The sequence below is a fragment of the Schistocerca gregaria genome, chromosome 2 (assembly GCF_023897955.1).
Source record: "Schistocerca gregaria isolate iqSchGreg1 chromosome 2, iqSchGreg1.2, whole genome shotgun sequence".
Classification (NCBI taxonomy): Eukaryota; Metazoa; Arthropoda; class Insecta; order Orthoptera; family Acrididae; genus Schistocerca; species Schistocerca gregaria.
The window spans coordinates 438,725,552-438,743,006 of record NC_064921.1 but is presented as its reverse complement, the minus strand read 5'-3'; the positions used below and the strand labels follow the sequence as shown (position 1 = coordinate 438,743,006).

The following is a 17,455-nucleotide window of genomic DNA, read 5'->3' as shown; positions in this document are numbered from 1 at the left end:
TTAATTACAGCTTTACTTCAAGAAAGCGAAACGCTTCTGGTGAGAAAATTACACATTTTTGTAGTTGTGCAACGACGGGTCAAAAAATACCCTCACGAATTATAAAGCAACTACGAACACTATGGCCACAAAAATGAAGAAAGTATCTTTGTCTCACCTGTAGCAGCTACTCTTCAACAGCTGCGAAATCGAATTGTTGATGCTGTCGGCTTAATAAACAGAGACCTGCTAACTCGCGTGTGGAATGAAATGGACCATCGTTTCGATGTTTCTCGAGCAACGCATGACGCTCGTGTTGTGTGTCTAGTGTTGCGTATGTGCTGAATAAAACTTTGAACCTTCCTCAATCCAGCGAAATGCACAATGTTTTTCTATCTTTCATAGTTTGTCTGTTATAAACAAATGAAATGGTTCTTTCTTTTTTAATCATTGTGTATATTTGTATAAGAAACTTTTTTTATACTCCGTACTGGAAAACAGTAGTTAGAGGCCCCAGTTCCTTGAACAGGCCTCTGCAGATTGTTCTTGGGCTCAAAACTGGTATTACACGCTTTTGGACTGAGAAAACTTTAGTCTGATTGAATGAATTATTTAATAAATTGGCATGTTGTCGTTGTGAAATGAAAGTATGTGAAGTGTGCCAAACGTTTTTACTTTTATATCACCTGTGTGCGACGGTATCATTCTTGCAAATATAGATTTGTTTAAGCGTGCCCGCACGTGTACGGTACGCTCCTTCCAAATGACTATGGGCCGATTGAGACCATAGATTACAGAAATAAACAGAGCTGCCTTAGGCTTCCCTCTACCTCTGGGTATCCATAACCACAAAGGTGCTGGTCGCTTTACGCAACTCAAATCGTACGATACACGGGAAGCGAAATTTCAAGCCATCCGGTTAGCCTAAAAAAAAAATTTTTTTTTTATAGATGAAGCAAAGGTAAAGCCGACTCTTTAAGTAGCAACACAGTAAAGCTTTTGCTTTTCGCGCAAAAATTAATATTTTTTAGGATTTGTGTGTATTCTTCGCTATGCAATCTTTGTCATTCGATTTTGAGGAAACTATTTGTATGGATCCGAATGTTGTAGCCAAACGTCACTGCTCGTAATGTACTTGTTTTCTTTTCGTTATTGCCTATAGTTACTGTGATACTTCACAGTAAAGTACAACACCACTCTTATTTTGAAAAGTTTGCAGTGAACAACGTAATCGCTGGCCAGTTTACGTTTGGTGTTTTTAATGCGATACTAAACGGCGTACGAAATATACCTAAAATATCGAATTTGTTTTTAACGGTGGAAGGAGAGTCATACCCCTTTCCATTATCAAGAAAATTCATGAGACATTCAAGGGCGAGGCCAGGATTTTACCAAAAGGGGGGGGGGGGGGGGGTCCGATTTGTTAAAGATAATCTTTAAAAGGCTAATGTTTTTCATTTTATTCTGAAAACTCATTTAGTTATTTCTTAATTTTATACACTTAATTGCCTTTGGGAGGCATTCATGCAAATAGTATTTGGTCTATTAAATTAAGAAGGAAAGCTGCTTTTCTTAAAAAAAGTGTTACACTATAAGAAATACTCTCAATGGTACATAAAATACCAAAATGCGCAATTAAATATTTCTTTCTTTCGCAATCTGAACTTCACTCTATTACCGGACATATCAAAATACAAATATGATATATTGCTTCTTTGCTAACAAAACACAGCTCAGTCTTCTAATATAAGTTTCTCTATCGCACAGCAGAAAAACCATAATGTTGCGTTGAATGACGTATGAAGTTAAGTGGAATTAAATTTCTTTTGACAATAGGTATTTTTCTCCTACTACAGTCTTCTATTTAAATTTACAACTTATCTGAAATCACGTCAGAATTTGTTTCGCATATCAAAGCATCCCACGTTCCTAAATTCAAACTAAAATTTTATTACATGTCTTTCATTTCATTAAAATGCTTCAATGTGTTTGAGCTATCAAGAACTTCTTTTAAATTATTATTTCAGTAGTCAACTTGAAACGGTAGCAACTAAATATGTTTACAAAATAAAACGGAGTACACAGGTGCAATGCGCTACAGTTTAGGGATCTTATTGTTGATTCGCGTGTTAATTTTATCTATATTCTAATGTATGAGATATCATAAATTAGTTTGTATTTATCCATGGTAATGTGATTATACAGTCTTTGATGCTAATAAACTCCTCTACAACGAGCAAAATACGTTGTCGTTTGTATGACGTTCATTTACAAATATCTTAGAGTTGTGACGATTGGACTCATTGTTCTAAGGATACTACGAATAAAACATTTCACAGTAGAACATCATTCTTGTAGTAAAACTTAAAGACATGATATATCGCCGTTTCACAAGTGAGGCATCTTTATGCACATATGCATAGTACAAAATGACCATTGGTAGTCGCCTTCCAAAGTAACTATGGCTTTTAGCGCCAAGAATATCCGAAGATATTTTCGGCTCGTCTTCGATGAAGCCCTTTTCATTTAAGCAGAGAGGCTGCATATTTAAGGGAAATGGAATCTGTCGGGAAAGAAAGGAATTCGGAAGAAACTGAGAGTAGCCTGTAGTAAGGGATCAATCTCGGCATTTGTCTAAATTGTAAATGGGAAACAACAGAAAACCATTTTCAAGGTTTCTGGTGGATGCATTAGAATCATGTCGTCTCCTGAATTCATGAATTGCGAGACCTGCGCGTCAGGGCGCAGAGCTACCCTGATCAGTGGAGTATTTGGAAACACTAGTTGTCGCACATTATTTTCAAGTTAAATAAAATGGATCACAACAAAAGATCTAATTCTGCCACTGCATCTATCGTCATTTGAAAGTGCATGAATCCACGCATATTTTAAGATTTGGTAGTGCAGGGAATTCATGACTTCACTTATAACAGTATTACAAAAGCGTAAATAGATTTCGGACGAAAAGGGGCCGGGATGCGGGTCGCAGTCGTCACGGACAAATTTAAGAGTCCACTGAAAAAAAAAAAAAAAAAACGAACGAACTATAGAATAAGCTGTCTTCACGTACCCCTTCCACTCTCCACAAACCCTTCCACACCGTTCCGAATCGGAACCGGTTTTCGTAATTTGAGTACCGCCAGGGTGATCAGACTGGTCGATATTTTACCATGTGCTAATAATAATAGAACTTTGAGGACATTTTGAAAGAAATGTAACAGTCCATTTGGGTGATATTTTTGTTGATCTGTAAGATTTCCGGGCGAGACAGGCAAATCCAAGCGTATTTTCTGCACTGATTTTAATGTTATTTGTAATGCTGTTTACCGCTCCGCTGCCGCGTAAAATACTGAAACATTGCAACCCGAAGCTTCTAGCGTCTCCAAACAAAGACTCGAGTACTAACAACAAAGTACTATTGATACATATGTGGGCTATTAGGGTAGTGCACACATATTTTAGTTTACCATAACGCAAGTGGACGAATCAAAATAGGTTTTTTTCTTCTTCCTTGTTACAAACTTATCCAAAGTTAGAAACTATCAGAACAGTACATAGCGCGAAAACAATAAACGACACATGAAACTCAAGTACAACCAAGAATTGAACTGATTAACGAAATATCACTTGAACGCAAGTAACGCCAACAGTGTACAATAGTTGGTCTTGGCTAAAGTAGGGATAGGGGTAGAAGATAGTGCTATCGATGTACCGATAGTTTAAATCTGTCGCTGACAAATTACATTGGGCTGCCAAAAAGTTTCCGTTCGAAGGCCGTATACTCCAGAATTGGTATGCCACTCCAGCAAAATCGCCTGGACATTGAGGCACGAACCCATCGATGGGCATGTTGGAGATACTCGTTTGATAAAACACCGTGTCCTGCTGCGAGTAGACGTGAGTAACTGCCTCCTGCTCATCCTCGTCGGACAGGCAGCGTCGACCCTTAAGGACTTTTGTAGCGGACCAAAGGTGTGATAATCGCATGGTGAGAGATCAGGGCTATACGGCATGTGCTGGAGTGTCTCACACTTGTTGTGGTGTAACCGCTGCGTTGCGACATTTTCGATATGGGAACGTGCGTCATCATGAAGAACAGCACCCCTTGTCACACCATTCCACAACGACAGTTTTGAACAGACATGCTGCCTCATACACATTCTTCATGCTCCGATGGATTCCAAGAAAACAATAACAGCTTATTGGTCCTGTTTGGGCGGAATTGTTAATAACGTCGCTTAGTTCACGATTCCGCATTCACCGGACGCAAGTCGTAAAGGAAGGAATTGCCCCCACGTCGGTGATTATACAGGGTCGTCCATTGATAGTAACCGGGCCAAATATCTCACGAAGTAAGCATCAAACGAAAAAACTACAAAAAACGAAACTTGTCTAGCGTTTTAGGGGAAAACCAGATGGCGCTATGGTTGGCCGCTAGATCGCGTTGCCATATGTCAAATGGATATCAACTGCGTTTTTTTTAAAAATAGGAACCCACATATTTATTAGATGTTCGTGTAGTACTTAAAGAAATATGAATGTTTTAGTTGGACCACTTTTTTCGCTTTTTGATAGATGGCGCTGTAATAGTCACAAACATATGGCTCACAATTTTTGACGAACAGTTGGTAACAGGTAGGTTTTTTAAATTAAAATACAGAACGTAGGTCTTTTTGAACATTTTATTTCGGTTTTCCAATGTGATATATGTACCTTTGTTAACTTATCATTTCTGAGAACGCATGCTGTTACAGCGTGATTACCTGTAAATATCACATTAATGCAATAAATGCTCAAAGTGATGTACGTCAACCTCAATGCATTTGGTAATACGTGTAACGACATGCCTCTCAACAGCGAGTAGTTCGCCTTCCGTACTGTTCTCACATGCATTAACAATGCGCTGACGCATGTTGCCAGGCGTCGTCGGTGGATCACGATAGCAAATATCCTTCAACTTTCCCCACAGAAAGAAATCCTGGGACGTTAGATCCGGTGAACGTGCGGGCCATGGTATTGGTGCTTCGACGACCAAACCACCCGTCATGAAATATGCTATTCAATACCGCTTCAACCGCACACGAGCTATGAGCCGGACATCCATCATGTTGGAAGTACATCGCTATTCTCTCATGCAGTGAAACATCTTGTAGTAATAACGGTAGAACAGTACGTAGGAAATCAGCATACATTGCACCATTTAGATTGCCATCGATTAAATAGGGGCCAATTATCCTTCCTCCCATAATGCCGCAACATACATTAACCCGCCACGGTCGCTGATGTTCCATTTGTCGCAGCCATCGTGAATTTTCCGTTGTCCAATAGTGCATATTATGCCGGTTTACGTTACCGCTGTTGGTGAATGACCCTTCGTCGCTAAATAGAACGCGTGCAAAAAACACGACGTTCAAAGTTGTCGCCATGCAATTCCTGGTGCAAAGAAATATGGTATGGGTGCAATCGATGTTGATGTAGCATTCTCAACACCGACGTTTTTGAGATTCCCGATTCTCGCGCACTTTTTCTGCTACTGATATGCAGATTAGCATCGACAGCAGCTAAAACGCCTACCTGGGCATCATCATTTGTTGCAGGTCATGATTGACGTTTCACATGTGGCTGAACCCATCCTGTTTCCTTAAATAACGTAACTATCCGGCAAACGGTCCGGACACTTGGATGATGTCGCCCAGGATACCGATGAGCATACATAGCACACGCCCATTGGGAATTTTGAACACAACAGCCATACATCAACACGATATCGGCCTTTTCCGCAATTGGAAAACGGCCCGTTTTAACACGAGTAATGTATCACGAAGCACTGGCGGAATGTTACGTGATACCACGTACTTACACTTTTGTGACTATTACAGCGCCATCTATCACAAAGCGAAAAAAGTGGTCCAATTAAAACATTCATATTTCTTTACGTACTACACGAATATCTAATAAAAATGGGGGTACCTATTAAAAAATAAATAAATAAATAAAACACGCAGTTGATATCCGTTTGACCTATGGCAGCGCCATCTAGCGGGCCAACCATAGCGCCATCTGGTTTCCCCCTTCAAGCTAGACGAGTTTCGTTCTTTGTAGTTTTTTCGTTTGATGCTTATTTCGTGAGATATTGTCTCGGTCACTATCAATGGACTACCATGAATACGAGCTCCGGAGTCGCACTATGTTGCATATATGCTGCTGCATCGCACTCAAATAAAAAAAAGTTTTCTGATCGCTAGTTGTATATTTCACTTTCACTACATGACAGCTAGGCCGTGTGTAATTTCGCTTACGCGACGGGAGGGGGGAGGTCTCAGAACCCTCTTTGGCTACGTCCTTGAAGTATTAGAGATTGTCCGCTAAGAGGTTGGCACGTACACATCACACGCAGGGCTATTGCCCCCTGCCATGCGAAGTGTGGAGGTGTCTCGCATTTCTCTTCTTCCCATTCTGCCGACACTCTGCCAGTACTCTGATACGTTGTTCTGAATAGACAAGACGGGTCACTGACGCAACTTCTTCGATCTGAAGTTGATCCAGAGTAATCGAAACATGTAATTCAATAAAAAAGGTGCAGCTAAGACGGAACAATAAACGAGAATTATCTTAGTTAAATGATAATTGAAACCCTCAGCTGCCGACAGATGGTGTTGACATACTTTGTTGGGGACAGCTGAAAATGCGTGTCCCGACCGGGACTCGAACCCGGGATCTCCTGCTTACTTGGCAGACGCTCTAACCAACTTTTTTTTTTTAAATTCTATGTTTGATCTCATTTTGTTCTATTTTGTTCGTTGTATATGTTCGGGGCGGACGTCTCCTGACAACCGTTCAGGTTGTTCGTTGATACGTTCACTCAGTTTTTTTATTACAGAGGGTAGCTAACCCTCTGACAGAACACGCTGAGCTACCGTGCCGGCGTCTATCTCAGCCACCGAGGACACAGATGAATAACGCGACTGGATGGACTTATTATCCCTTGCACGCTTCCCGTGAGAGCCACATTCTCAACTGTAGTTCCCTCTCTAGACTGTCGCACAGATGACAAAATGGTAGATATCGAAATAGAAGGCAGAGGGATAGAAAAACAATTAAAATCACTGAAAAGAGGAAAGGCCGCTGGACCTATGGGATACCAGTTCGATTTTACACAGAGTACACGAAGGAACTTACCCCCCTTCTTGCGGCGGTGTACCGTAGGTCTCTAGAGGAGCGTAGCGTCCCAAAGGATTGGAAAAGGGCACAGGTCATCCCCGTTTTCAAGAAGAGACGTCGAACAGATGTGCAGAACTATAAACCTAATCTCTAACGTCGATCAGTTGTAGAATTTTGGAACACGTATTATGTTCGAGTATAGTGACTTTTCTGGAGACTAGAAATCTACTCTGTAGGAATCAGCATGGGTTTCGAAAAAGACGATCGTGTGAAACCCAGCTGGCGCTATTCGTCCACGAGACTCAAAGGGCCATAGACACGGGTTCCCAGGTAGATGCCGTGTTTCTTGACTTCCGCAAGGCGTTCGATACAGTTCCCCACAGTCATTTAATGAACAAAGTAAGAGCATATGGACTATCAGGACAGTTGTGTGATTGGATTCAAGAGTTCCTAGATAACAGAACACAGCATGTCATTCTCAATGGAGAGAAGTCTTCCGAAGTAAGAGTGATTTCAGGTGTGCCGCAGGGGAGTGTCTTAGGACCGTTGCTATTCGCATTATATATAAATGACCTTGTGGATGACATCGGAAGTTCACTGAGGCTTTTTGCAGATGATGCTGTTGTGTATCGAGAGGTTGTAACAATGGAAAATTGTACTGAAATGCAGGAAGATCTGCAGTGAATTGACGCATGGTGCAGGGAATGGCAATTGAGTGTCAGTGTGGACAAGTGTAATGTGCTGCGAATACATAGAAAGACAGATCTTTTATCATTTAGCTACAATATAGCAGGTGAGCAACTGCAAGCAGTTAATTCCATAAATTGTCTGGGAGTAGGCATTAGGAGCGATTTAAAATGGAATGATCATATAAAGTTGATCGTCGGTAAATCAGATGCCAGACTGAGATTCATTGGAAGAATCCTAAGGAAATACAAATCTAAAACAAAGGAAGTACGTTACAGTACACTTGTTCGCCCACTGCTTGGATACTGCTCACCGGTGTGGGATCCGTACCAGATCGGGTTGATAGAAGAGATAAAGAAGATCCAGTGGAGAACAGCACGCTTCGTTACAGGATCGTTTAGTAATCGCGAAAGCGTTACAAAGATGATAAACTCCAGTGGAAGACTCTGCAAGAGAGACGCTCAGTAGCTCGGTACGGGATTTTGTTGGTTTCGAGAATATACCTTCACCGAGGGATCAAGCAGTATATTGCTCCCTTCTACGTATGTCTCGCGAAGTGACGATGAGGATAAAATCAGAGAGATTAGAGCCCACACAGAGGCATACCGAGAGCAATCCTTCTTTCCACGAACAATACGAGACTGGAATAGAAGGGAGAACCGATAGAGGTACTCAAAGTACCCTGCGCCACACACCGTCAGGTGGCTTGCGGAGTATGGACGTAGATGCAGATGTAGATGTAGATGGCCACTATCTACATACGTAATGTTCCTAACAGACTCTATCTCAACTGTCCACACTCTACATCCGTAATGTTCCTAATAGATAAAAATATGGATAGAGCGTCTGCCACGTAAGCAGGAGATCGCGGGTTCGAGTCCCCGTCGGGGCACACATTTTCAGCTGTTGGTTCAAATGGCTCTGAGCGCTGTGGGACTTAACATCGGAAGTCATCAGTCCCCTAGAACTTACAACTACTTAAATCTAACTAACCTAAGGAATCACACACATTCATGCCCGAGGCAGGGTTCGAACCTGCGACCGTAGCAGTCACGCGGTTCCGGGCTGAAGCGCCTAGAACCGCTCGTCCACCGCGTCCGGCTTTTCAGCTGTCCCTATCAAGGTATGTCAACAACACCTGTCGGCAGCTGAGGGTTTCAATTAATTATCATTTATTCTAGCGAAGCTGCACGGTCATCAGTGGTGTATGTTCTTTCGAGAACAGTTACTATCTTCATATAATATCTTAGTTAGCTATATCATTGAATTTATTCGCTCATTTAAAAACAAACCGGATAGAAAGGCGAGAGGAGGCAGTGAGTAAATAAGTAGCCACAGAGGAAACAGCCATGAGACTGGTGCTGCAGTACGCGCTGTAGATGCCCAACGGGTGCGGGGTCGGAGTACACGCCCTGCCCTCCGTCCCTTCGCTACGGGAAAGTCCCCTCTACTTACTTCCGTGCGCTGTGATTGGGACCCAGATCGCCACATCAGAAAGCCGGTCAGTGCGAGGACGTCGTAACGCTAGGGTCGCGACAGACACAGCGGACACGGTCTCCCCACCACGAGATGCGATAGAGCGGCCGAGGCGCCGCGAGGAAACTGTCGCTATCTGGTGCAGCGCAGCACTTCGGCCAGTGCGCGCGCGGCCGCGGGGCAGAGCGCTGATGCAGCGGGCGCTGGCGCTGCCTGTGCTTTTGCTCGCGGCGGCGGTCACCGCGGGAGGTGCCGCCTCCGCTATCGACGACTGCACGCCGCCGCGCCCAGCGGCCGCTGTATCCCTGTACGGCTGCTCGTGGTCGGGCACACACATACGATGCGAACACTTCCCACCGCGGTCTACGTTAAACAGAGGCGTCGCCGTCCTGGAGCTGGCCGAGCCGGTGAGCGGCCGGGAGCTGGCCAAGGGCGGAACGCACTGCGTCCTGTTGAAGTTGTTCATCAGAGAGGACAACCGTGGCTGCAGGGAGTCGCTGATGTTCCGCAACTTCAAAGTGGGCTGGGTCCAATTCGCACCGGGCACCGCGAAGAAACGGTGAGTCACAGTACGTTATTGCACTCTGACGCCGTTCTGTCTATATTTCGGGCGTCGACGCTCGTAATGACTGATAACGAGAGGATTAGATATATACAGTGTATCACTGTAATATACTGAGGTGACAAAAGCCATAGGATAGCGATACGAACATACACAGATGGCGGTAGTAGGGCAGTTCAAATGGTTCAAATGGCTCTAAGCACTATGGGACTGAACATCTGAGGTCATCAGTCCCCCAGACTTAGAACTACTTAAACCTAACCAATCTAGGGACATCACACACACTCAAGCCCGGGGCAGGATTCGAACCTGCGACCGCAGTAGCAGCGCTGTTCCAGACTGTAGCTCCTAGAACCGTTCGGTCACAAGGCCGGCAGTAGGGCAGTACTCTGAGATCCACAGTGTGAAGAGTTTGATGCGGATACTAAATTTCAGCCATTCCCTCTCACAACGGACAGTGGCCGACTGCTCTCACTAAACGACCGAGAGCAGCGGGGTATGCGTGGAGTTGACAGAGCTAACAGACAAGCAACACCGCTTGAAATAACGTCAGAAATCAACGTGGGACGTATGAAGAACGTGTCCGTTACGTCGGAGCCAAATTTGGCGTTAATGGACTACGGCAGAATTCGATCGACCCGAGTGCCTTAGCTTACGGCACGACATCGCCTACAGCCCCTCTCCTGGGCTCGTGACCATATCAGTTGGACCCTAGACAACTGGTAAACTGTGGCTTGGTCAGATGAGTCACAATTTTAGTTGGTAAGAGCTAATGGTAGGATTCGGGTGTAGCGCAGACCCTACGAAGCCATGGACCCAGGTTGTCAACAAGGCACTGTGGAAGCTGCTGGTGATCCCATAATTATGTGGGCCGCGTTGGCATGGTGGTCCTGGTTATGTCCGACTACTTGGAGACCATCTGCAGCTTCATGTTACCGAACAACAACGGAATTTTTATGGAGGGCAATGCGCTATGCCACCGGGCCACAGTTTTTCGCGATTCGTTTGAAGAATATTCTGAACAATTCGGGCGAATAATTTGGCCACTCAGATCCCCCTACATGAATCACTTGGAACATTTTTGGGTCATAATCGAGAGGGGCAGCTTGTGCACAAAATTCTGCACCGGCAGCACTTTCGTAATTACGGACGGCTACAGAGACAGCATAACTCAGTCTTTTTGAAGAGTCCATGCCACTTCGAGTTGCTGCACTACGCCGGGCAAAAGGAGGTCAGACACCATATTCAGAGGTATCCCATGACTTGTTTCACCTCTGTATATTATGGCGCCACCATAACGTACATGTTCATACGAGATGTTACCAGAAAGTAACGGGAATGTTCAATTTCGCGGGCTTTATACAACCGATTTTCAATATTTTTTATCTTGGTGCTACACACGTTCCTGATGTATGTTAGCATTTTCAGCTGTTTTGGATACTTAGTTTGTTGCTGACAGTCGGAAATTGTTTTTGGGTATTTTTGGGTGCTCGGCGAATTTTTACTTTCGAAAAAGATGGTGCAAAAATTTTGCATTAAATTTTTCTTGGGGTAAAGTGCAGCACCGCACTCGAAATGTTGACTGTGACTTACAGCGAATCTGTTAGGAGTAAGACAAGATTTTACTAGTGGTATAAGCGTTTCAAACACGGTCATGACGATGTTGAAGCCGATGGCAGCCCTGGACGCCCTAGCTCATCAGTTACTGATGGCAATGTGGAAGAAGTAAAGACAATGGTTCTGGAAAAATCGCCAAATCATCATGAGAGAGGTTGGTGATGATTCTCGGCGTATCCTTTGGCGCATGCTAAGCATGACGAAGCATGGGCATAAGGCAAGGGCGCCGAAACCGAGGCCCAATTGTCCCAATGGAAACTTCCTCAAGAGCCAAAACCGAAAAAAATGGACGAATTCGATCATATGTGAAGGTTCTGCTCACTGTTGTCTTCGGGTACAATGGAATAATGCATCATGAGTTGTTGCCTTATGGTCGTACGGTCAGTAAAGAATACCAGTTGGAAGTTATGCATCTTCTGCGTGAAGCAAACCGAATAAAACGACCAAATTGTGGCAAAATCACTGGTGAGAATTGGATCACGACATCGCTCCCGCTCGCACCTCAGTGCCTGTTCGCGATTTTTTGGCAAAAAACAAAGCAGTTCTATTGTCTCAACGACCGTACTGGCTGGACATGGCCCCCTGCGATTTCCTTCTACGTCTGAGGCTGAAGAGAACCCCGAAAGGACGTCGTTTTGAGGCGACTGACGAAATAAAAATAGTGAGTTCCAGAAGTGCTCCCAAAATTGGGAAACGCGCTTGTACAAATATATTATATCTGGAACAGGGGGCGGTGGTTACTTTGAAGGGGACAAAGTTGATGCTGACGAATGAGTAAGGATTCTTCAAGAAAAACAAAAACTCCAGTTACTTTTTTGATCACACTTCGTACAGAGTGTACTATGGTAGGAGGATCAGGACCTTCATCCATCTACATTTATGTGTGACATTTTTTACGACGGTCGTCCTCTGCAGTTTTTTTAACTTCCATCGTTTTCCTGTCTACCCACTCTTATCCCTGAAGGCCCCTTGAATTTGTCGACTAACACCGTGCATCCAAGTAGTCTTCCGCTTTTTCTTCGCTCAGCTGGTGACCATTCATAGATACTTTTTGGGCATCGGCTATCAGTCACTCACTGGAGGTGGTCATACCATGTTCATATTTTACTATCTATGGCATCGAGAATAGTGTATTTTTCTCTTATAATTTTGCGTATTCTTTTATTTCTGACGTATTCCAATCTAGAGTTGCGACAACTTTTTAGTTATCTTCCCTACTTGGCGCCATATGTGGTGATTCTATGATCGACATGTACAACAAGACCTTTGTTTTCTTTGTAATTCTATCACTCAGTAGCAAGGAGTTACGATGGCCAATTACTCTCCTTCCTTGCCCTCCTGTACCTGTCATTTTAAACTGAGGAACATTTTTTGTTACATCATATGCTCCATAAAGATGTATTTCTTGGAGTATTTCCAGAATGAGATTTTCACTCTGCAGCGGAGTGTGCGCTGATATGAAACTTCCTGGTAGATTAAAACTATGTGCCGGACCGAGACTCGAACTCGGGACCTCTGCCTTTTGCGGGCAAGTGCTCTACCAACTGAGCTACCCAAGCACGACTCACGCCCTATTCTCACAGCTTCACTTCTGCCAGTACCCCGTCTCCTACCTTCCAAACCTTACAGAAGCTCTCCTGCAAAACCTTACAGAACTAGCACTCCTGAAAGAAAGGATATTGCGGAGACATGGCTTGGCCACAGCCTGGGGGATGTTTCCAGATTGAGATTTTCACTCTGCGGCGGAGTGTGCGCTGATATGAAAGTTCCCGGCAGATTAAAACTGTGTGCCCGACCGAGACTCCTTTCTTTCAGGAGTGCTAGTTCTGCAAGGTTCGCAGAAGAGCTGTAAAGTTTGGAAGATAGGAGACGAAATACTGGCAGAAGTAAAGCTGTGAGGACGGGGCGTCAGTCGTGCTTGGGTAGATCAGTTGGTAGAGCACCTGCCCGCGAAAGGCAAAGGTCCCGAGTTCGAGTCTCGGTCCGGCTGACAGTTTTAATCTGCCAGGAAATTTCATTTTCTGGAGTAGCATGGAAGATACGAGGGGTGTCCAATAAGTAATGGAACACATTTTTTGTGGCCAGTTTCTGTTGAAAAAATGCGGAATTTGTCGTGGGACATCGTGAAATATTCTCGCTTCAGCCCTTAAGGTTGTTACTTGGCGGCGCTATAATTATGTTGGCTTCAAATTGGCGCCTGTAACAGAGGTGCGTTCCAGGCAGAGAGCTGTCATTGAGTTTCTTTTGGCGGAAAACCAGAGCATCGCAGATATTCATTGGCGCTTGAAGATTGTCTCCTGAGACCTGGCTGTGAACAAAAGCACGTAAGTCGTTGGGCGAAGCGTCTGTCGTCATCGTAACGATCGCGCAAATCTGTCCGATCACCGGTACGGCTGCCGGTTGCACACAGCTGTGACTCCTGGAATGTCGGAATGTGCGGACACACTGACTCGAGATGATCGACTTCCATTTGTTTAGTACGATTAAAGACACAGTCGCGAGAAGCAGTACGTGGATGATGGAGAGATTATAAATGTAACAAGATGTGGCTCCAGCGTCGACCGATAGAGTGGCACTATTCGGCACACCGGCCCTCCCATTAAGATGGTGCGAGGCCGTCACACTGAACGAAGATTATTTTGAGAAATACGGCTTTCTAGCCAAAACAGTTGGGAATAATATGGCGTACTGAATAAAACGAACATGCTTTCATAAAAAAAAATGTGTTGCATTAGTTAATGAACGCCCCTCGTATGTTTGACACCTTTTGTCACAGGGATATCAATACATTGGTGTTTATTATTCTGATAATAATGCTTTTGTAACTTGAAAAATTAATACAACTTTTTCACCAACTTTTCTTGGTACTGGTCTTTTATTTTTTACATATCAAGAAAATGGTATGACTAAATGTGTAAGGTGATGTGCTGTACAAACATGGGAAACTTTTTCTCTCTATCTTTAATAGCGCTCTTGAAAATTCTTATAAGACGAAAGCCTCATTTGCGTGAAACGATGTCGGAATGAAGTCCTGGTTCGCAGGAAGGATTTTTGAATCTCTGAGCAACTCATCAGCACTGTTTCCTTTAACAACTTCGATCCCTTTTCAGATGTGCCTCTTCAAATCTTTGTTTCCTCTCAGGGTTCTTCTACCTCTCTCTGTCTACGAACAACATGGCACTGATAACGTATTCTCCAGAGCACATCACTATTTTCTTTTTTGTGTGAGGCAGTACCGTGATATACCACAAAGTGAAGTTACATTGTGTCTACAGATCTTGAACCTTTGCACAGGGTATGTCCAAAACGATCAGACAGTACAAACGCAATATACGAAGAATCAGAGCATGTTTATACAAATAACCACATTCTACTGAAAACTGTCTTATGTATCATAAACTCAATTTTTAGAGCTGTGTCTGATTTTGAATTATTGAAGAAATGTCTTGATGGTTGTACACAGAATCAGAATGAGAGTACAAACAACGTCATCTGGAATATAACTTTCCAACATGTTCTCCCCCCTCCCCCCCTCCCCCAACACACACACACACACACACACACACAAACTCTCTACTTCTGGTAGCACTATCGGCATATACAAAAAACTGCCTATTTATCTGCCTGCAAATTTCTTCTTTTGAAAAATTCATTGATCGAATCTCGCCACTCTTGCACTGAACTAACATTGCAAGTCACAAAGCAGAAACAAAGAGATTGCGTTATCCTGGAGACTGGTCATCTGAAATGAAAACAGATGCCCGTTTTATCATGTAGCCAGCTTTGGAAACCTGTTCCCCAAACAGGACAATTCAAAATGAATATAGTTACTACAAACGGGTATAACTATTTAATGCATAGAGATACATTGATAAGAATTACAAATAGTGCGAAAGGAAGGTTTTTTTTACGCACTGCTCACATTACAAATGCGCATTTTGAATTCTGGAATTGTTTTCGGCAATGGAAGAATCCGCATCAATGTGTGGTGATGACAATGACGTTTGATTTGTTGGGCGTTCAACTACATGGTCATCAGCGCCTGTACAGAGACCCAATTTTTACACAGCCTAATTTTTACACAATCCCATTCACTGTCACGAATGATGATGGTGAAATGATGAAGACAACACAAACACCCAGTCCCAGGGCAGAAAAAAGATCCCCAACCCGGTTGGGAATCAAACCCGGGACCCCGTGATCCAGAAACAGCGTCTTGGCGGACGTCACATGACATCCATTCAATTTGATTTTGATTCCTTTACTCAGTTTTTTTTTTATTGGAGAGGGCAGCCAGCCCTCTGACTGAACGCGCTGAGCTATCCTGCCTACTCGCCACTAGACCACGAGCTGCGGACATCAACTTGTGGTATCAGCAGCTGCTTTAGCACGTCCAGGTATGTTTGTTGAAACACTCAGTTCAGTGAATGAAACTGGAGCGTGCTAATTTTGTGCTGAACTCGCATAGTCACGATCAAAGCTTTCTACTTTGTTTTACATTCTCTGTATTTCCTATCGGTGTAATGTTACGCATTAATTTTTTTTAACTGTCCGTAATCGCTATATTCATTTTGAACTGTTCCGCAGCTCATCCAGGGTCCGTGGACAGTAACTATGCACCAATGATTTAAGATGACCCCGTAAGAAAAAGTCGCACTGGGGTAAATATGGTGAGGGTGATAGCCATTGAATATCGCCCCTCAAAAACATGAGATGGTCGGGTAAGTGTTTGCGCAAGACAGTCATTGACGTCTGTGCCGTGTGAGCCGTGGCGCCGTCTTGTTGGAATCAGACATCCTCCACATCTATTTCTTGAAGTTCGGGAAGAAAAAAATTGCTCAATCATCAGGACGTAAAGATAAGAAGCGACCTAACTGCCCTATCGTTCTCTTCGAGAAAACCGTGGGGGAGTAACGCCAGTTTTGGATAATGCACACCAACCAGTATCATGTACTGTGTGCAGAGGCTGCTCGTGAAGTTCTCTGCGGTTCGTGCCATTCTAATATCGCAAGTTTAGTCACGCATCCAGACAACAAGGGCGTCATGAGGCAGATTTTCGATCAAGGCTTCATATGCATTTTTTCGAGGAACAGAATTGTGTGGGTTAAGACTATGTACCATAGCCAGTTTGTATGGATGAAATGTTAAGTTTTCATGAAGAATTCGTCTCACTATGCGATCAGAAACTGCAAGAGCAGTTGCACGTTTGCATGCAGATCGCTTGGGGGAATTCAAAATCGTCAGCCATACTTTCTCGTTTTGCCCGTGTCCTGGTAGCTCTCGAAGGTCATGGTTTCTATTTCTGCACACTACCAGTATCCCTAAAAGTGTCCAAAAGCATAATTTTCGATTTTAGATTGGGAACAGAACCAGAAGGGGCGATATTAAACTTTTCCCTGAAAGCACGCTGGTTTGCAATGACCGAATGGCCACTGGAAAAGTAAGTCGTCGCCACGTTCGCGCGCTCCTCTGCCGTCCACTGCATGGTCGCTACTAAACTGACCTTAAAAAACGTCAGGTCCCACTGTTTCGAATGCCGCACAACCCCACGCAACAATATTGATAACGGTCGCTATGTGGCGCACGTTTCAGATTAGGAAGTTCCCGTTCCGTACCCTAGACATAGATAAAAAATTTCAAGGAATGTAGAATAAAGTTTAAATTTTTTACAAACTGTACAGATGTTCTGTATGACTCCTTTTGATCATGGGTGAAGAATTAAGAGATAACACGTTTCACACCATACATTTGAATCAGGAATCACAGACAAGAACGCATTATAAATGAGCATTTTCAGTCCTACAGTTGTTTTCGAGCTCAGTGAAGGAAACTGAAGCGTGCAATTTTTGTATTGGCCTCGCACAGTCGCTGTCAAGTTTTCAACTTACTTTTGCATTCTCTGTAATTACTGTCGATGTGACGCTATGCATAAAGTAGTTTTAACTGTTCGTAATCGCTATATTCATTTCGAAT

The 17,455-nt window shown here is 43.6% G+C and overlaps 1 protein-coding gene and 1 non-coding gene across 2 annotated transcripts in view; one reads left to right on the top strand and one right to left on the bottom strand.

Annotated features, from left to right (window-relative positions):
• The first annotated feature begins 9,359 nt into the window (after positions 1 to 9,359).
• The window catches only part of LOC126325232 (toll-like receptor 2), a 71,312-nt gene continuing 63,216 nt past the window's right edge, over positions 9,360 to 17,455 (top strand). The window contains exon 1 of the mRNA XM_049995155.1: positions 9,360 to 9,862. Within this exon, the coding sequence (XP_049851112.1) occupies positions 9,495 to 9,862 (368 nt within the window). The 5' untranslated portion in view covers positions 9,360 to 9,494. The remainder of the gene's footprint in view (positions 9,863 to 17,455) is intronic.
• Trnal-caa (transfer RNA leucine (anticodon CAA)) lies at positions 12,968 to 13,042 on the bottom strand. The gene has a single exon. It is a non-coding gene; the product is annotated as a tRNA-Leu (tRNA).